This window comes from Podarcis bocagei (genome assembly GCF_964188305.1).
Source record: "Podarcis bocagei genome assembly, chromosome: 14".
Lineage (NCBI taxonomy): Eukaryota > Metazoa > Chordata > Lepidosauria > Squamata > Lacertidae > Podarcis > Podarcis bocagei.
In genome coordinates, this window is record NC_138139.1 from 29,733,178 (window position 1) to 29,753,764 (window position 20,587).

The window sequence follows — 20,587 nt, forward strand, 5'->3', positions numbered from 1 at the left end:
TGTGCTTGGGAGCTGGCTCTATCCCATTAAATACACCCCCCAAAGCAGCCTTCCTAAACCTGGCCCCTCCAGGTGTTCTAGGCTTCAACACCCATCATCCCTTGGAACAAGCACAGCTAGATGATGCTGAGCAAGTCGAGTGGGTGTCATAGTCCAAAACAGCTGGAAGGAACCAGCTGGAGGAAAGCAGACCTTTGCTCTTCATTGAGCCGCTTAGAGGACCAGGCCTCTGGCTTTCAGAAGCAGGGAGCCTCCACCCAGCCCTGTGAAAGTCCCTGGGTCAGTGTCTGCAGCAGACTCCTTCAAAGGCTGCTGTTATCAGCGATGCCCTTGGTGCAGCCAGCTTGAGGTGGGGCACCCCCCGCCGGAGGCGGAGGGGGATGCTGAGCAGCGGAAGGAGCTGGTGATGATGGAGGAGGGCAGCTGTGAGGAAGACCCTGCCTCCCCCCGCCCTGCAGCAGCCCCCCTGCCTCTGGCGCAAAGGCAAGGTGAAGAGACCGTAGAGGATGGGGTCCAGGCTGGAGTTGAGCAGGCCAAAGCAGAAAAGGATGTGAGCAACGGAATGGGAGACAGCTCCCTCCATGGCGGCTGGCCAGAACCAGTACCAGAGGCCCAGCAAGTAGTAGGGGGTCCAGCAGATCACAAAGGAGCCCACAATGGCTATGCTGAGGCGCAGCATGAGCAGCCGGGCCCACGGGATGGGGTCACGCGAGCGGCGCAGGGGCAGCTCCTTGGCAGACACTGCAAAGACAAGGAGAGGATACTGTAAGAAGAGCCTGCTGGATCAGGCCAAAGGGGGGCCATCTAGAGCAGCATCCTGCTCTCACAGTGGCCAGCCAGATGCCTGTAGGAAACCTGCAGGATTCAAGCTCTAGAGTCCTCTCCCCCCTGTGGTTTCCAGCAATTGGGATTCCATTGCTGCTTCCAGATGTGGAGGGAGAGGACAGCCGTCATGGATAGCCCTCTCTTTGAAAGCCATCTAAGTTGGTGGCCATCACTGCCTCCTGTGGGAGGGAGTTCCATAGTTTAACTATGCACTGGATGAAGGAATTCCTTTTATCTGCCCTGAATCTTCCAACTTTCAGCTTGCCTTTTCTCAGTCCCAAATGCTGCAACCTTTCTTCACTGGAGTGCCCTTGATCATTTTGATTACCCTTTTCTAAAGCTTTTCCAACTCTGCAATATCCTTTTTGAGGTGAGGCGACCAGAACGGTACACAGTATTCCGAATACAGTCGCATCATAGATTTCTATTATGGCATTATGATACAGGCAGATAATGTGGCATCCTCATTCTGCTCCCCAGCTTCTCTGCATTTCTGGGCAATGAATACTTGAATGTATACATTGCCCACAGTGGAATGTATCCTTGCCCACAGTGGAAATTGCCACTCTACTAGGGGTCTGCATGGGGGTTTCTCTCTCTCTCTCTCTGTCACACACACACACACACACACACACACACACACACACACACCAGAAGGGAGTGAGAACAGGAGAAACTTTGCCTGGGAAACTTCTTCCCATGTCCATCAAAACATGAGGACGGCTTTGCTGGATTAGAACAAAGGTCAGCCTTCCAGAAACCTTCTCCCAGGGAAGCTCAACAAGCAGACGCACAAAAGAGAGAGCTGTGCCCTGTTGCTTGCCCTGGCATCTGGGAATCAGAACCACAAGACCTCCTCTGAGCATGGAGAAAGGCTCCATTTTTCCCAGTGAGGCTAATAACTTCCAGTTGACCTCTGTGGGTTTTTTCAGATCCTTCAAAAAAATCATTCCTGTGGCAGATAGTTCCATCAGTTAATTCTTAGTATGGGAGTGGGAAACCTCAGGTTCAGGGGTCAAATGCAGCCCTCCAATCCTCTCTACATGGCCCTCAGCACTCTCCCCAATCTTTGCCACCAACCGGCTTTTCTCCTCCCCTCTCCCCTGCGGAACTCACAGCAGTTGGAGGACCCGATGCGGCGGAAAATCTCAAGCAGGATCTGGGAGTAGCAGGCAACCATGATGAGCAGCAGGAAGAGGCAAAGGAAGCTGAGCATGTTGTAGGCCGTCTCGTGCCAGCGCCGGGTGAAGGCACCCCTCGTTGTGCACTGGGTGAAGTTCTGCAGGGAGCTGATGGTGACCGTGTGGAACAGGAAGAGCTTGAGGGGGGAAACAGCAAACCGCCAAAGGTGAGGGGGGAGAGAAAATGGGGCTTTAAGCTCTTGCAACATTCTGCATTCAACCCCCCCCCCCATACACCCCAGCTTACCCCAACTTTTTAGGAGAGAAGTAGCCATCCCACCTGAGGACAGCTACACTCCTCTCCTGGTGAAGGTGCTTTTCTTCCTCTCTGGGGCTTGCAAGCTTTTGGAAGTTTGGGTGCAACTCAAACTCAGTTTGCAGAAGAGAGCTTTGTAAGGAGCTAAGTCAGATAAGTTTTTAATGGTTGGTGTTTTATCACTTTTTTATTATTAATAATTTTTTGTTGGGAGCTGCCCAGAGTGCCTGGGGAAACCCAGCCAGATGGGTGGAGTATAAATAATTTATTATTATTATTATTATTATTATTATTATTACTACTAGTACTACTACAGTGGTACCTCGGGTTACATATGCTTCAGGTTACACACTCCCCTAACCCAGAAATAGTGCTTCAGGTTAAGAACTTTGCTTCAGGATAAGAACAGAAATTGGCCTCTGGTGGCGCCGCAGCAGCAGGAGGCTCCATTAGCTAAAGTGGTGCTTCAGGTTAAGAACAGTTTCAGGTTAAGAACGGACCTCCGGAATGAATTAAGTACTTAACCCGAGGTACCACTGTATTATTATTATTATGTGAGGGACCTGCAGCATGGGCATAAATCCATAAAAAAGTAAATCAATATAAATATTTAACTAACTTGAGTTTCTTCCCCCACTAACATGAAGCCTGCCCCCCACTAACAAATCCTGACTACGCTCATGACCTGCAGATTCCCAGACTATCCCTGTACCTTTATTGCTATACTGACTTCTCCCATTTGGCCATGAAGCTCACTGCCTCTCTCAGCCTAACCTACCTCACAGGGCTGTTGTGGGGATCAAATGCAGAGCAGGAAACAGAACTGTGAACGCCGCCTTGCGCTCCATGGAGAAAAGAGGTTTGATAGGGATGCGATAAAATGAATAAATCTGAAAGGGCACCAGTTGGCGAAGGGGGGGGGGAGAGTACCTAAGGAATGGAGAGCCCAGCGCTCAATAGCCACGAGGCATACAGCAGGACCTGACTCCTGCAGCAGGCCTTGGCGATGGTCAGGGGGTGCAGAGTGGCATTTTGGTGGTCCAGGCTGATGATGGTGGTGATGAAGGCTGAAGTGTACATGGCCAGGAGTCTGAGGAACATGAGGAGGCGGCACGCCCAGTCGCCCGCCCACCACTGCAGGGTGACGTTCCAGGCGGCATCCACGGGCATCACCACCAGGGCCACTAGTAGGTCGGCAGCGCCAGGTGCAGGAGAAGCAGGCGGGCCTGGGAATGCTTGGACTGCGGCTTGCCAATGCCAACCCACAGGACTGCCACGTTGCAGGCTGTCAAAATCACACAGTGCCCCAGAGTGATGGCCACGCGAGCCTTGGCCCCTGCCGAGAAGGTGGGCAGCTTCAGGGTTTCTGCCGCGGTGCTGCCGTTGGCCCCCACAGCCCCCTCTAAGGGGAACAAGCTGCCACAGGGTGCCACGACTTCTGCCACACTGGCATTCTCCTCCAGGGTCATTGTGGGGACTGTTCGCTTCCACCTAGGCAGCCGGGGGAGACACACAAACTGAGTTATAGGTTGCAGGCTAATGGGGATATCACTCCCTCTCCCAGCAGATCCCTTGCTGCCCATCCACCACCACCACCCTTCTGCCTCACCTGGAGGCAGAAGGGATGTTTCTCTGGAGCAGCTGTATCTGTGCTGTCTCTCTCGGGGCCACTGACTCAACTGGCTCAAGCGTGGCCCCTTCCAAGCCTCCACCTCAGGCTCTGCCCACCTCTCTACCTCCTTGGCACCTGCCCCAGCTCACCTGGTGGATTCCTCTTCACAGCAACAGACCCAGCTACTCAGCTCCCTTCCTGCTGCTCAGTGCCCTTGGCAGAGGCTTCTGTACTCTCCTCTTAATACCATCCCATGTCACACTGGCCCAGAGGGAGGGGCATACGCAGCCAAAAACAGACCCCAGCTTGGATACCAAGGCTGTTTAGAAGTGCAAAAGAAGGCTGGTTTCTTTTTGCATCTCAGCTAAGAGCAGAAACAGAGACTCGCAGATAATGGTTGCAGCAGCTGCTAAGGTAGTTCAGACAAGGCATCTTTTTCCTCATCAGAAAGTAGCCCCTGAGAACCCCTGTCAGCCTGTTCCGTGCTTGCAGGAGTCACCTCCACTTGCCTTGGGTCATCTGCAGATACTACCTTTTGAAAGGCCATCTCTTTCCTGCTATAAACTGGGGAAGATCGCGGGACAGATAAAAGAAAGTCCTTATTCATATAGTGCAGAGTTGAACTACGGAACTCACTCCCACAGGAGGCAGTAAAGGACACCAACCTAGATGGGTTTGAAAGAGAATGAATCAAATTCATTTGTGGCTACTAGCCATAATGGAGGCTAGGCAGCAAAGCTTCTCAATACCAGTTTCTGCAAGCCTCTCAGCGGTCATTCCTCCGCTGGTCACTGCTGTAAGATACATGGCCTAACTGCCTGTCTCCAGGCACTGCTATGATCTGCAAGGAATTCCCACAGAGCAGGGTTGAAGTTGCCAGCCTTCATGTCATGTTTGCAGACATCTTTGTAACGCAGAGATGGTCTGCCATCAGGTGGTGTCCCTGAAGACAGTGCCCAGTAGAGCAAGGCCTAACAAACAGTCATTAAAAGTGTGCACCAGTGAGGGTCCTGCTGCTGTTTGCTGCCACCAAGGGGCGCACTTTGAAGAGTGGTGCTCTTTCGCATCTCAGTAGAAAATGAGGGACGATGCCAGAATTTGAGTAGATGGACCCAGGCAGACCCAGGGCTCCATCACAGCCAGCATGGTGTAGTGGTTAGAGTCTCGGGCTTGGACCCAGGAGAGATCAGGGTCACTGCCTCTCAGCCTAACCCACCTCACAGGGCTGTTGTGGGGATTGAACAGAGAGGGGATGATGCACAGGGAGAAAAAGAAGGGATATAAATGCAGCAGCAACAACAACAACAACAACAACAACAACAACAACAATAATAATAATATAGCATGGGATAGCCAGGGGGCAGGGGGCAGCTGCCCCCTCTAAATCAAATAAATAAACAAAAATACTTAACTAAATGGCCAATTGTATCACAGATAACTTGGTTCTGCCCTTGGTTGCCCCCCAACATAAGGCCTGCCCAGCCCTAAAATAAATCCTGGCTATGCCCATGCTATATTAATTATTATTATTATTATTATTATTATTATTATTATTATTATTATTATTATTATTATTATTATTATTATTATTATTATCCGTCCGACAGGCAGCGGCTCTCTAGGGCTGCGGGCGGACCAAACGGAAACACGATTGTCTGCGAGGGTCCCTGGAGCCCCCGGGGGCTGCCCTCAAGCTGTGCTGAGAAGCGGAGGAGGAGCAGAGAAAGGAGGCGGCGGCCCGCAAGCGGGGTAGACTCCGACGGGGCGGACACCGCACTCTGCATCTCAAAGGCTCCGCCAGGACGATTAGCAAGTCCCTCCGCGAGGAAGGTGGGTTCATTAGGGGGCGGGGGAAGAGGCTCAAGCAGCCGCCAGGCAGTCGCCAGTAGGGGCGGGGTGCCGGGGCGAGCAGGACTCGAGAGCTCACGCAAATCCTGACACGCGGCGGCAGCAGGAGCACATGCCGCGCACGTCCAGCCCGCCCCGTCGAGTGTGGCTGCTGCTGCCGGGCCTTTGTTATGTACGGTGAGGCGAGGGGCGCCATCGGGCCGCCCTCCTGTCTCCCTCCGACTGGGGCCTGGCTTCTCTTCCCTCACCGCAGAGCAGAGCGGCCCCCCATGCCTCCCACTCCTGCCCAGGATTGTGTTCATACGTGCAGCTTCTCTGGTTCTTGCTAGTCCCAGGAAGCCGAGGGGCTTGGTTTGCTGTCTTGTTTACAGACTATTGTATTGATTTTGTACTGTTCTAATCTGTTCCGAGACCTCTGGGGAAAAGCTGGTAATAAATATGCTAAATCTAAAGCGGATTTTATGTTTTGAGGGTTTTACAGAAGGGAAATAACGGGACTCCTGGATGAAATTAATAAATTCTGACTGTAAAAACTTTCCCTCTAGGTCTGGGGTGACCCTGGCAGGGGCGCTGGGTTTGGAGGGGCAGAAACAGGCTTTAATTAACCCATTAACCCCCACCCAACTGTCTTTGCCTTACTGCATAGGGTGTTTTTTTCATTCACAGGATCTGTATATTGCTTTTCACTGTCAAATATTCTCTAATCAGTTCACAGAATTAGAGTTGGAACCAGTTAAATAAACCTCTAATAAACAAATAGGTTAAAGTGGGATTGTTTATTTACAGTCATTTGTACCACACATGTTCTCTCTGGGTAGAAGCTACAATCAGAGGAGCTACAAAAATATTTAAAACATCAATTAATATAATAAGTATTGAAACAATATCATTATCACAGACTCACAACAAATCAGGTGGAAAAAGTAAAAAGAACAGCTCAAACATATGTTTGCAACAGGAGCGGGAAACCTGATTTTAAGAAATTGTATTAAAGCAATTCAGTTTGATTTGTAATAATTTAGAAAATTAATAAAAATAATTGGGGGAAACAGCTCAAGAAATATTCATAAAATTAAGCCCTCAAACGCCTTCACCTCCCTCTAAAAAGGAAGCAAAAGAAGAGGGAGGGGCCTCTCTAGGGTCTTGGGGGGTGAACTATAAGGAAGGCCCTGTTAATCTAGATTAGAAAGCAGCACAATTTTTTGGTAGATCTCAGAGTGGATTGGGGTAGAGACATCAGGTGGAAGACCAATTAAGGCTTCAAACAAGAGTCTTGTTGGACCTGGGAAGGAACTGGCAACCTGAGCAAAGACTTTAGAATATGCAAAGTAAGTTTGCCACCACCTTATTAGCTGTGATTCCTGCATTTCAGAGCATTGGACTAGATGACCCTTGGCTTCCTTTGAATGCTACAATTCTATGACTGTATGATTCTACCCATCAGTAGCCTAGCTGTGTTCAGTACCAGGTTCCAGATGATGCTTCCAGACCTTCAAGGGCATCGTGGCCCATCACTTTGCAGCCATGTCAGTGAGAAATTGCCAAGGAACGGATAACTCTGACCACGTGGGCTTCCATCTTCCAGCAATGCAGCCAGACCAACCCCTAAAAGTGGACTAACAGACTCCAGGCCATATCCGTTGCTGCCTAGGAGTCCAGAGAGTCATAGGAATTTCCAGGCCACACAGTCCTCTAGATCAGTGTTTCCCAACCTTGGGCCTCCAGCTGTTTTCGAACTACAATTCCCATCATCCCTGACCACTGGTCTTGCTAGCTGAGGATTATGGGAGTTGTAGTCCAAAAACAGCTTGAGGCCCAAGGTTGGGAAATGCTGCTCTAGATAGCCAGTGAGCCTAGGTGGTCCAGTCTACTCCACTCAAGATTAAGTCTACATTTATTCACCTCCGTCTAGTTCACAGAGAAGCCAATACCACTTCTCTTGGAGAACAGAGCAGGGTGCCACCAGCAGATTCATGGAACAACACTTCCTGACCCCAGATAACCTTGCCCACAAGTGTCATGGAGATGTGGGCTTGTGACAAAACAGATTAGTGCATTGCAGGGGTTGAACTAGATGACCCCTAGAGTCCCTTCCATCTTTACAATTCTGCAAAGGGCAAATGAAAAGCAACAGCCACTGACAGCACCAGAAGTCTGTAGGCTAACTAAGGAGGATTCTGTCCCCCAAAGCACCCCAAAAAACAGGAAGAGATCCAGATGGGCTGTTGTGAGACAAATGCTGGTCTAGGCTCCTTGGGGAAGACGCCAATAATTAACCCTAGATGGAGGGAGGGAGACTTGTTAAGGTCAGTGGAAAAAGAAAGCTATTCTGCACTTGCTCAGAGGCTCTGTCCCGACATCTCGCCCCCATGTATTGTTCTGACTTGGAGCTTGATTGAGTCATTGATTCACTGCATCTATATCTCCAAGGAGCTCAAGGTGGCATACATGGTTCTCCCCCTCGCCATTTAATCCCCCCAACAACCCTGTGAGGTGGGTTAGGCTGAGAGGCAGTGACTGGCCCAGGGTCACCCAGTGAGCTTCATGGCTGAGTAGGGATTTGAACCCTGGCCTCTCAGGTCCCAGTCCAGCGCACTAACCACTACACCACACTGGAAGCAACGTCTTCTGCCCTACCCACAAAGCCAGCCCACAAAGAGCCAAGCAGGCAAAGGACAGAATACATCAGAACACAAGAAGAGATGTCCTGCCTCCATGGAGGCAGAAGATAGCTATTGTGGCTAGTAGCCACTGACCGCACTCTTCTGGTCTTAATTTTTTTAACCCTTTCCACGTTGGTGGCAATCAATGCCTCTTGTGGGAGCCATGCCAGTGACTTTTCCTTTTGTCTATCACAGCAGGGATTAGGGCAAAGTTTGTTCACAAATGCCACAACCTTGCCAGCTGCTCTTAGACTTCCAAAGCAACATGAAGGGAGGGAAGGCAGGGGCAGCTGGCAGAAGAGCTTAATTGGCACCTCTGTGGGTCATTGCTTCCTAGAAGGTCCTTGCCTCTAGGGAAGAAAGAGTCTTTCAGTTTGGGAGGGGTCTTTCTGCTCCAGAGCGCTTCTTGCTATGGCGATGTCCCCACTGGGCTCCTGAGCTTCCAGATGCCAGTCAGGCCAGTTGGCACAGGGCAGGCGAGGGGGTGTGAAGGTCAGCCTTGAGATGCCGGGGGAAGGAAGCCCTCCAGGAAAGCCACCAGCTCATCGGGGAGAATCTGGAAAGAGAGGCAAGAGAGAGAGAGAGCAATGTAGGGGGTCAGCATCAGTCAAGGGCAAGTGGTCAGGGAGGGGGGCAGAAGGAGCGCTCTGTTCTTGGCTGTCCCCTGCTTTGCCTTATGCTCAGCTGCTGAACAGGAAACTGAACATCTGAATTAGACCCACTGGTCCATCTAGCTCAGTACAGTATTGCCTGCACTGACTGGCAGCAGCTCTCCAGGGTTTCAGGCAAAGGTTTCTCTCCCAGCCCTATCTGGAAATCCCACTGGGATTGAACTTGGGACCTTTTGCATGCGTAGCCCTGAGCTGCGACGGTCCTTCCCGCTTTAAGGCTTCCCTTGAACCTGCCCAGGGGGAGCAGAGAATAGCCGGAGTCGGAAGGGCTGTTTGCAGCTGAAGGAGGCCCAGAGCTGCATGCAAAAGGTCACATGCTCAAGGCGCTGCCGGTCCGCGCTGGACGGAGCTTGCTGCCCAGGTGTGGCTCGAGGGACGTACCTGCGAGGAAAGATCCAGCTCCGCGAGCTCCGAAGTCCAGGGCGGCTCTGTTCGCCCGCCTCCGTCGGTGGAGGACTCGGCAGGGGCCCCGATTCCGGAGCAGGACGGAGAACCCAGCAGCCAGGGGGGCGACGGCGAGGCAGGGGAGCGGCAGCAGCAGGAGGAGGCGTCGAGGGGGTCCTGCTGGAGGCCGCGAGACCAAGCTAGGGGATCGGGCGCCGTCGGGGGGCGTCGGGCAGCCCCGGCCAGCGCCTCCTCGCTGAGGCCCAGCTGCTCGGAGAGGTGCGCGATGTAGCGGCTGGCCAGGCGGAGCGTCTCGATCTTGGTCAGGCTCTGTCCGGCAGGCGCCACCGAGGCCGGCAGGTAGAGGCGCAGCGTGTGCAGGGCCTGGGCCAGGCGCCGCATGCGGTGCTTTTCGCGCTGGCTGGCGCTCTGGCGCTGCCCTAAGCCTAGCCGGGCCCGACGGCCGCTGCTGCTGCCGCCGCTGCTGCCGCCGCTGCCTTTTCTGGCCCCGAGGCCCGCGCTGCTCCAGGGGCAGGGCGAGGGCGAGAAGCCGCAGGAGTCCGGAGAAGAGGCCGGGGAGGCGCTGCTGGAGCCGTCGGGCCAGCCCCACGTCGGGTACTGAGGCTGAGGCTGGGCGGCCCAGAAGGAGGGCAGCTCCAGAGGTGGGCTCCCGAGTGGGGCAGTGGGATAGCCGTGGGCCATGGCTGCAGCCGAGCTGGCTCTGGGAGGACGCCGAGGCGGCCGCTGGCCTTTATGCCGGCCCGAAGGTGTGAACTGGCACCTCCGCGAAGCCCAGCGGCGCATCAAAGCCGGGCCCTTTGAACGGGGGGGGAGGGAGTACCACCCCGGCCGCGGGGGGTCCTCTTTGGGGACGTTGGGGACGCCCCTTCCCTTCTCTAAGAGACCCTAATCCACTCGCAACAAGTTTCAGGAGAAAAGCGATTATTTTTTTCACGCAGTGCCTAATTAAAACTGTGGAACTACCTCCCGCAGGAGGCCCTCGTGACCACCAACTTTCGTGGCTTTAAAAGAATAATAGAATCATAGAATTGCAGAGTTGGAAGGTACCCCAAGGGTCATCTAGTCCAACCCTCTGCAATGCGGGTATTTCAGCTAAAGCATCCATGACAGATGGCCATCCAACCTCTGCTTAAAAACCTCTAATGAAGGAGAGTCCACAACCTCCCGAGGGAGTCCGTTCCACTGTTGAACAACTCTTACCAACAGAAAGTTATTCCTGATGTTTCCTTGGAATCTCCTTTCTTGTAGCTTGAATCCATCGGTTTGGGTCCTAGCCTCCGGGGCAGACTTGCTCCATCTTCCATGTGACAGCCCTTGAGATATATTTGAAGATGGAATTGGATTTGCCGGAAGCCACCGGAGGGAAGCGTGCTCTTGTGCTCAGGTCCTGCTAGCGGGCTTCCCGTAATAGGAGTCCGGCTGCCCACTGTGAGAACAGGATACTCTACTAAATGGGCCCTTGCTTCTTATGGGGGGTGAATGGGGCGCCTCAACTTGGGCAGGTGGGATGAGACATGAGTCTGACTGACAGGGAACAAAGGAAACCTCACTGGCATTGGAAGGGGCTCCCAGGTGCCAAAGCAGCGCCCAAGGGCAGCAAGTGCCACATGCAAAGGCAGGCCTCAGGGTCTGCAGCAGCCCCCTGCCCCGCCACAGGCCAGGGACAAAATGGAGCCCCTCCTCAGCCAAAGGAGGACTAGATCAGCCTCCCTCTATCTGGTGCCCTCCAGAGTTTTTGGACTACTACTCACATCAGCTGGAGGGCGCCAGGTTGGGGAATCCCAGGCTTGGTCCAAGGACTGATAGTCACATGGTTTGTGCTCCCTGCCCCTAAGGAGTGTGATGCAAAGCAAGTTTCTCTCCTAACTAGTCACTCCTTGGTGCATGTGATTTAGCCTTTCCTTTTTCAGGGTACAGTCAGCGTAAGCATCATTTGCCCTTCCAACACCCTTGCAAGGTAGGCCTCCCACTGATCTGTATGGCTCTTTGTGCATGGCACACACTATGCCCCCAAGTCACTTATGTTCTGTTGTGGCTGGAAAATGCCTCCAGTGCCAGGAACCTGCACGGTATCTAATCCAGCCTGAGGGCCTCAGCTAGACAGTGCCAGGAGGGATTCCCCTCCAGAAGCCCCTCTTTGCTCACTGGGAGGACCTACCAGCCACTTGCACAGGGACTTCTCTGGAGTAGCCCCAACCACCTCTGCATATATAGAATGCTCTCCCCCAAAGAGGCCCACCTGGAGCCAACCTTGCCATTATTTTGCCATCAAGCAAATACATATTTTGTGTTCTTGCAACACCAACAATATTTGGATATATTGTACAATCTGTTTCTAATCTGTTTTTGTCATTTTATTATTGTATTTTCACCTTGGTTGTAATTCAGTTCAGGACTTCTTTATTGGGGAATGGCATACCGATCTGTCAAACCAGAATCAGCCCTGACCTCAAGAATCAGGCCTCTTCTTATCCAGCGTACAGTTTCCCAGCCTGGAGACCTGGCACCACCAGGGAGGCCAGGGAGAGGCCTGAGGAATGTGCCCAGCAGGCCAGTCACACCCTCCCTCTAATAAACTTTGGGTCCCCTCCTCTGCCAGCCAGCGGAGGAGCAGAAGGATGCCTGCTGGTTGCCCAGCTCACAGGGTAAAAAGGTTTGCCACTGGCATATGGGCACATGCACTCACTCAACCCAAATCTTGAGGAGCACCAGGAGGTAGCAAAGCAGCCTCTAGCATACCCAAGGGTTCAAACTTCAGGTGGCAAAAGGGAGAGAGAGAGAGCTGGAGTCTCCTTCCTCAAGGTTGTTGACTTGTTAGGAGTTTCCTTCAGTTTATTATCAGTTATTGCATAGTATTCATCCCCAGCCCAGATGGATGGATGCAGCTTGTTAGGAGGATGTGGAATGAAACTTACTGGCCTCTCTGTGGAGCGAGATCTCATGATAATAGTGGCCATCAAGCTCCTCTGGGTGTGAGCCAGAGTGCGGGTGTCTGCAATACCCCAGATGTGAAGTAGGGTGGGCCCCTGGATCTATGAAGATTGAGCCTTGAGTCCAAACAGTGTGGTGTAGTGATTAGAGAACTGAACTAGGACCCGGGAGACCAGGGTTCAAATCCCTAGTCAGCCGTGAAACTCACTGGGTGACCCTGGGCCAGCCACTGTCTCTCTCCACCTAACCTGCCTTGCAGGCTTGTTGTGTGGATTAAACAAGTAGAGGGAGAACCATGTACACCATCTTGAGCTGCTTGGGGAAAAGTTGGGATAAAAACACAGTAAAAAACCTGTTGGAAATAGATGCATCTAGAGCAATGTGGGAGATTTGTACACTAATTTTTATTTCTTTGTTAGGCACAATCTTATCTCTTGTTTAGATGTAAGCTGTTAAATTAGGTTGGTTTATTTGTATTGTTTTATGCAAACTTGTGTGGATTGATTTTTAAATATATATTAATAGTTGATGTCATTCCTAATTTTTGCTAATCTATCTATTGAATGGCTATACTTGTTCCTTTGATATGTTATGAGCCGCTTTGAGAACAGTTTTGTGGGAAAGTGGGATTCAAATAAACAGATGATGGTGTTGGTGACTTTCCATTGCAGGCCTGATTGCACTGAGTTTTCCAAACTGAGCAACACGCACATACACCCTGCTCCCCCATTCCCAGCAGATTCTGCCTTGAGGCCTGGACTAGGCTCTGGAGCCCACAGTCCCAGAGTGTGAAACAGCTGGACGGACTACAGCGGGGCGGGGGGGGCAGCTTTCCCAGGCCCTGCCCAGGAGGCCCTTGACACCCCTGGTGTAAAGGTTGCCAGGGAAACCCAGCCTTGCTGTTCTGGGAAACAGACCTTTTGGGGAAAAGATCCAGAGGGAACGCAGAGCAAAGGCAGCTTCCAAAATACCGACGTGGGCGAAGTGTGATGAGACAACAAGAGCTGAACACAAACACCAGCACACCTGGGCAAGCACTGGTGGGCTCAGGAGAGACCCCCATGCAAGCACTGCATCCTGGGAGAGCTGGATGGGGGGGTCCCTTGTGGAGGATGGAGCATAGGGCATCTTTGTGGTGATGGCTGCTGCCAGGTCAGGTATCTGATGAGTGACAGCCCCTTACCTGCACAGGAGGGATGAGCCCAACATGGAGGAGCAATGGTGAGCACCCTCTGGGGCACACCCTCTAGTACATGCAGAACACACACAGGGTTTTTCAGGGTTTGGGGGTATTGGGGACTCCTACCACCTATGTATACAATCATGCCTGGTGTGATGAAAGTGGATAGAGATATTTTCTCTCTCATAATCCTAGAGCCCAGTGGGACGATCCAGTGATGCTGAATGTTAGCAGGTTTAGAGCAGAGGAAAAGGGGGACCACTTCACACAGCACAGAGGAGGACGGCTTTACTACAGTGGCACCTCAGGTTAAGAACTTAATTCCTTCTGGAGGTGAGTTCTTAACCTGAAACTGTTCTTAACCTGAGGTACCACTTTAGCCTCCCACTGCCGCCGTGCCGCCGGAGCACGATTTCTGTTCTCATCCTGAAGCAAAGTTCTTAACTTGAGGTACTATTTCTGGGTTAGCTGAATCTGTAACCTGAAGTGTCTGTAACCTGAAGCATCTGTAACCCGAGGTACCACTGTATTTGACAATTGTGCATTACTAGAACTGGTGTGGTGTAGTAGTTATTGAGTGTGGGAGAACAGGGTTCAAATCCCCACTTGGCCATTGATCTCACTGGGTGGCCATGGTCCAGTCACCGCCTCTCAGCCTAACCCACCTCACAGGGTTGTTGTTGGGATTAAAGGAGGAAACACCCAGGGCCCTAGGGAGTTGGCACCTATGCCGTGGTGTTCTGTATAGCTACTAACACAGAGAAGGAAAGTTCAGAGTTTGGACACTGAATTGGGGAGGCCTTGTCATCATAGAACTGCAGAGCTGGAAGGAACCTCAAGGGTCATCTAGTCCAACCCCCCTGCAAGGCAGGTACATTTTGATTACAGAAAAGACTAAGGCTAAGGAACAGCTAAGGATGTGCACATCCGAGGTTTTTCAGATAAAGAGCAGCTTGGAATGCCCAGCTCAGGGATGAAAAGGCCTCCAGTGATCATTGCAGAGTATGGGTCCATCCCCCGCCCCCTGGCTTTCTCCCACACCACCTCCCACCCTGTGGACCCCAATCTCTGGCAGCTTTTCCCAAGCCCTGGGAAATCTGTTTGTGGGTCAGCTTCTCAGGGCAAGGGGGCTGAGTGTGAAGACCTTCTCTCCTCCACTTGTCCAAATAAGGACCTGGGGAAGTGTGAAGAGGCCCCCCGGGCAGATTTCAATCCCCACTTTGGATCAGTTTAGCTGCACCACAGCTAATGATATTCAAGGTGTGAAGGGGAGGGGGGGAATCCATGGGCCCTGCTGCTGCAGAAGGGCAGAGGCAGATTGCCTGGCAATGGCAGGCAGCAGAGGTCCAAAGTGAAGGGGTTCAGAAGAGTCCTGCAGCTGGAACAAGGCCAAAGCCCACATTGCTCAGCATCCCGGGCTCATGGTGGCCAACCTAATAGTAAGTCCATGCATGTGCTATAGCCATCTCCTATTGTTGCTTCCCAGCCACTGGGGGTGCCTCCTGTTCCTGTTGGTGGTGGTATGACACAGCCTTCATGATTGACAGCTTAGCCATGATTCCTGCACTGCAGGGGGTTGGGCTAGATGGCCCTTGGGTCAGGTGCCTTCCAACCCTACAATTCTATGAGCACCAGGGTAGTGCAGTGTTGGACTAGGACCTGGCAGACCAGGGTTCAAATCCCTGCCCATCCATGAAGCTCCCTGGGTGACCTTGGGCCAGTCACTCACTCTCAGCTGAAGCTGCCTTGCAGGCTTGTTGTGAGTTAAAATGGGGAAAAGGAGATCTATGCTTTCATCTTGGAGAAAAGATTACAGCAGGTAGAGAAGAATCCAGCGACTGACAGATGAGACGGCATGGGCATGTGCTCTCAGGAAGGCAGTGGAGAAGTCCTCTTTAACTTATTTTCATGTATTTATTTGTTTCTTTATGAAAATTTTTATACACTGCTGTGTCATGAAAAATATATTGCGGCAGTTTACAGCAATAAAGCCATATAAGGAAAAGTTAAAAACAGACATCAGTTAACCTGGTGGAACAGATAGGTTTCCGCAGGCATTTAAAAGTTGGCACAAAAGGAGCCTGCTGACTCACAAGTGGCAGAGAGTTCCACAGGACTGGACCTAAGAGCTCAGTTGCTTGTTGCCAAACAAGCCTCGCCAATTTGAGGAATGACCGATGCTGATACTGCAGACGGTCTCAGTGATCAAGTTGGGATATTTATAAGGGTTCAGGCAATCCCCAAGGTAACCAGGACCAGTCTCTCTGACCCCAGCACCAGGTGCTTCCCAAACAAAAAGATGGTGCTCCTATAGACAACAGCAACACCCCTGACTCAAACCCCCAGTCTGGCTTGGTGCATCACTGAAAAACCAGGTGGGCAGAGCTGGGTGACGTCAGGTTTGCCCAGCTTCCTCGCCTAAGCCAGATCAGCCCACTCATCCACAAACACAGAATTATGGAGCTGGAAGGGATCACGAGGATCATCTAGCCCCCTGCAATCCAGGAATCTTTTGACCAACGTGGGGCTCGAACCAGAATGCTGAGATCAATCTATCCCAACATCAAATTGTGAATGAGCATGGATTTATTACAGATTGATTTGGCATCCAGCAACAGCATCACCAGGCCAGAGGGTTCAGTGGATATGCTGCCAGTAACCTCCGGTGGAGTGAGAGGGCTAGAACGAGGAACGGAGGCCAAACACCCAGGCCTCAGCCCCAGGTGGTGGTCAACCCCACCACTCCCACCATGCCTTCCCCTGCCCACCACTGAAATTGGGGCACCATCTTAAGCACTACCTGCTACCTGCCCACCCAGAAGCATTAATTAACACACCACCATTCACCTGTTAGGCGGCTGAGGAAGGCCCAGTGCTATATGCATCCCACATGATGTTATTCTCCTGAATACAGTGGTACCTCAGGTTACATACACTTCAGGTTACAGACTCCACTAACCCAGAAATAGTGCTTCAGGTTAAGAACTTTGCTTCAGGATGAGAACAGAAATTGTGCTCCGACGGCGCGGCAGCAGCAGGAGGCCCCATTAGCTAAAGTGGTGCTTCAGGTTAAGAACAGTTTCAGGTTAAGAACGGACCTCCGGAACGAATTAAGTACTTAACCCGAGGCGCCACTGTACTATACAAGGCAAGGAGAAACAAGGGCCTGGGAACAGCTTTTCTCCCTTTCCCATGAAGGCCATGCTGTCCAATAGGAGGGAACCAAGTCAGGGAAGACAATTTCTCTCCCTCTGGATTTGTGGAACCTTCCTGGGAAGAGAAATCTACAGGTCCTGCAGCAAACAGCTTTGCACATTTTGGGGTGCTGGGGAAGTCACTGCAAGAGGGAGCAGGACGGGTCTCCTTGGAGGCAGGTCAAGGTCCCCTCATATTCGCTGCGAGGGCAACTACTCAGGAGCCCTGGCCAAGGAGGGGAGGCAGTAGGAGCCAAGAGAGGCTTGGAAAGAGAATTAGCAGCTGACAGGACTGTGTGAATTGCCTTCTGCACACTTCCCAAGCCCAGGGTGGCAACGATCAGGAGCAGAGCAGCGAAAAGTCACACCTTTGCAAATGAGGCCGCCTTTCCCACAGCTCCAGGGCTGGGGTCCCCCCTGTGGCCTTTGACCCCTCCCACAAACCTGCGAGGTGCCACTTCACACCTCCCAGGGCAGCATAAAGAGGACCCCTCCCACGTCCAGGCCAAAGTGGCCGCTGTCCTCCACTCATGTCCGGCTCTCCAGCACATCTCTTTGGCCAGGACCTCCTTGTCCCCAGCTGGGCCATGACGTGGGGCCAGGCCGGCTCCTGCTCTGCCCCCTCCGTGGGCATTTGCAGCCCCTCCACGGCTTACAGCCGGAGCCTGGTCCCAGAGCAGGCCCACCGCTGGCTCCCAAAGGCCAGGGCACCCCAGAGGGCATCATGCCTCGCTGCCGGCAGCCAGCGCCAGAGTGCCAGCCAGAGAGAGAAGCACCGCATGCGACGCCTGGCCCAGGCCTTGCACACCCTGCGCCTCTACCTGCCCACCTCGGTGGCACCAGCTGGGCAGAGCCTGACCAAGATTGAGACACTCCGCCTGGCCATCCGCTACATCACCCACCTCTCTGAGCAGCTGGGCCTCAGTGAGGAGGCACTGGCACAGAGGGCAGTGCTGGCACGGCCTCACTGCCCCCTGTGCTTCTCAGGGCTTGGCTGCTGCCAGGCAAGGAGGTCAGACCAGGACACCACAGAGTCCCCAGCCCAGGACCAACCAGCCCCTGAGACTTGGATGGGCTCTCCACCCTGCCTGATCAGAATGGGTCAGGGGGTCCAGGTCCCCGACTCTAGAACCTGGCCACTGCCTCCTTGTGGCCTCCAGGATGAGACTCCTGCTGCCGTTGCAGAAACCTGGGGGCCTCCAGCGCCCTCTCTTCAGATCCAGGCCTCTCCTGAGCTGCAGAGGACTCCTTGCTCTCCCTCACCTTGCATGAGGTTGCCCATGGACAAACCAGGCAGAGTCTGGCCTGGGGAGCAAACAGCAGCAGATGCTCCTGTTGTCACCTGGGAAGGGCCAGCCTGGGACCTTGAAGAGCCACCTGGCTGCAAGGTAGGTGCTGCATGGGGGTGCCTCTCCTCCTGGCAAAGTGCCCCCTCTCAACCCCTGCCAGGGCCCGTTGCCCTTTTGCCTCGCCGGGGCTCCCTCCCTGCTCAGGACCACATTCCAGTACGCTAGACTTCCTGCAAGTCCCAAACTGCCGCTTGCCTTGGCACCAATGCTTTTGAAAAGCATCTACCCAAGACTGGCAGCACATGGGCAACCACCACCCCACCCCCATCAGGCACGGGAACCTGCAAGACAACCTCCCACCTGTCTTGCCTTATGGGACCGGGGAAGGGGGTATAGGACAGTGGCGTAGCGTGGGTTGTCAGTACCCGGGGCAAGGCAAGTAATTTGCGCCCCCTAACCCGTGGATTTGCACCCCTAACCCTAACCCCCAGATGTTGCGCCCGGTGCGGCCGGCTCCCCCTGCACCCCCCACGCTACGCCACTGGTATAGGAGCAGCCCAGGGTGCCTACAGGCAGGCTGGCTTTGGGAGAAATCGGATCCTCCCAGATTGTGTGGCTGTGCAGTGGTACTCAGTAGGGAGAGAAACACATGTGCTGTCAATGGACAAGAACACCTCTTTTCTCCCTTTGTTTGTCTCCACCATTGTGTCTTGTTGGCTTTGTTGATTTTTGCGCACAAACGCTGATTTGTGCATTTGGCTCTGATGTTGTTTGTCAGCTGCCCTGGGTTGCAGTACGAAGAAGGCTGCTGGGATGTATTTTTAACCAATTAATACAGTGGTACCCCGCAAGACGAACGCCTCGCAAGACGGAAAACCCGCTAGACGAAAGGGTTTTCCGTTTTGGAGGCGCTTCGCAAAACGAATTTCTCTATGGGCTTGCCTCGCAAGACGACAGCCCATAGGGAAATCTCCGGGACAGCGGGGAAGCGCAGCGCGTCTTCCCCACTGTCCTCGGACCTCCGCCCGCCGCGCGGCATCGGAACGAAGCTCCGATGCCGGGCGGCGGGGGGGGACGCCTCCTCCCGCCGCGCGGCATCGGAACGAAGCTCCGATGCCGGGCGGCGGGGGGGGAACGCCTCCTCCCGCAGCGCGGCATCAGAACGAAGCTCCGATGCTGCCGCGCGGCATCGGATGGCTTTCCTGAAGACTTGGGGTGGGAGGAGGGTTTTCCTTCCCACCGCCAACATTCAGAATGCTGTTCTGAATGTTTGCGGTGGGGAGGAAAAACCCTCCTCCCACGCAAGCCCCGGGAACAGAGGGAAAGCGCTGCGCGCCTTCCCCTCTGTTCCCGTACCTGTCCTGAAGGCTTGCGGTGCGGAGAAAAGCCCTTCTCCGCACCACCAGCCTGGCAAGCGGTTTCCCTAGGAACGCATGAATTGATTTTCAATGCATTCCTATGGGAAACCGTGCTTCGCAAGACGAAAAACTCGCAAGAAGAAAAAACTTGCGGAACCAATTAATTTCGTCTTGCGAGGCACCACTGTATGTCCAAAGACATCTTAGTGCCTTCCAGATGTTTTCGACTGCAAGTCCCATCAGCCCCAGCCAACACGGCTGTAGGATGACCCTGGGGCTGATAAGAGATGTAGACAAAAATATCTGGAGGGCTGCAGGGTGGAGAAGGCTGGCCCGGAGGAACACACACACACCCACCCCGCTGGTTTCCTTGCTGCAGCGAAGAGAGCAGGCTGCCCCCTTGTGGGGGGGAAAGTCCTTTGCATCTCCTGGTGAGCAGACGCTGTTGCGCCAGGCGGTGATCGCCACGTGGCTTTTGACCTCCTGCGGGTTCCCCAGCCCTGACTGTGGGTTGCTGCTGACACGAGTGCCCCACGGATGGAAGTGGGAGGCTGCTAGATCTCTCTGAAGCAGGCAGAGGGTTGCTACGGCTTTACTTGTTTTCATTTCGTAACTGGATACCGTATTGCTGGAAACCCACCCTTGGGAACAATAAAAATGTTAATTAATTAAAGATACAGCCAAGGGGAGGGGGGATTTGGTTTCCCCGCCTCCCAGGCTCTGAACTACATTTGAGCCAGGACTGGCTGGGATTTGAATAAGAAGTTCCAGCTCTGGAATATATGGAAAACATGCATTTCCCTGAGCATGTGCAGAGTAAACCAGGCCTTGATGGTTTCTAAATCCAGTACCATGTGAAATGATAAAACCCTATTTATGATTTGCATGCACCCTTTTTTATAAAGGGTCTTTAGCCATGCCTTTCTTCAGATGAACAGTCCTGATTTTTTTCTATTCTCCTAGAATGAAAGAGCCCTCAATAAATTTTCTTATCCTCTGATATATATATCTAGTTCTATGTTATTATGTGTAATGGAACAGTCCATATTTTATAAGGTATAGACAACTTGGTATGTTTTTTATTTACTTATTTTTCTGGCGAGTGCATCTTTAAAAAGCATGAAATATTGCTATACGCTGCAAATTGCTCAGTATAAGGAATGTAGAGGGAAGA

General features: G+C 52.9%; 1 protein-coding gene and 1 pseudogene across 2 annotated transcripts; both read right to left on the minus strand.

The window, feature by feature from the left end:
- Positions 1–280: 280 nt before the first annotated feature.
- Positions 281–3,731, minus strand: LOC308572865 (gonadotropin-releasing hormone II receptor pseudogene; annotated as a pseudogene). Its single transcript has 3 exons — positions 3,193–3,731; positions 1,942–2,143; positions 281–741 (listed from the first exon to the last, which is right to left on the minus strand). The product of its transcript is annotated as a gonadotropin-releasing hormone II receptor pseudogene (transcript).
- Positions 3,732–8,111: 4,380 nt separating this feature from the next.
- LOC308572776 (uncharacterized protein) lies at positions 8,112–10,168 on the minus strand. The gene is made up of 2 exons (XM_081169154.1): positions 9,438–10,168; positions 8,112–8,941 (listed from the first exon to the last, which is right to left on the minus strand). The coding sequence occupies exons 1-2, from the start codon at positions 10,140–10,142 to the stop codon at positions 8,879–8,881; spliced, it is 768 nt and encodes a 255-aa protein (XP_081025280.1). The 5' UTR covers positions 10,143–10,168; the 3' UTR covers positions 8,112–8,878.
- Positions 10,169–20,587: the final 10,419 nt, after the last annotated feature.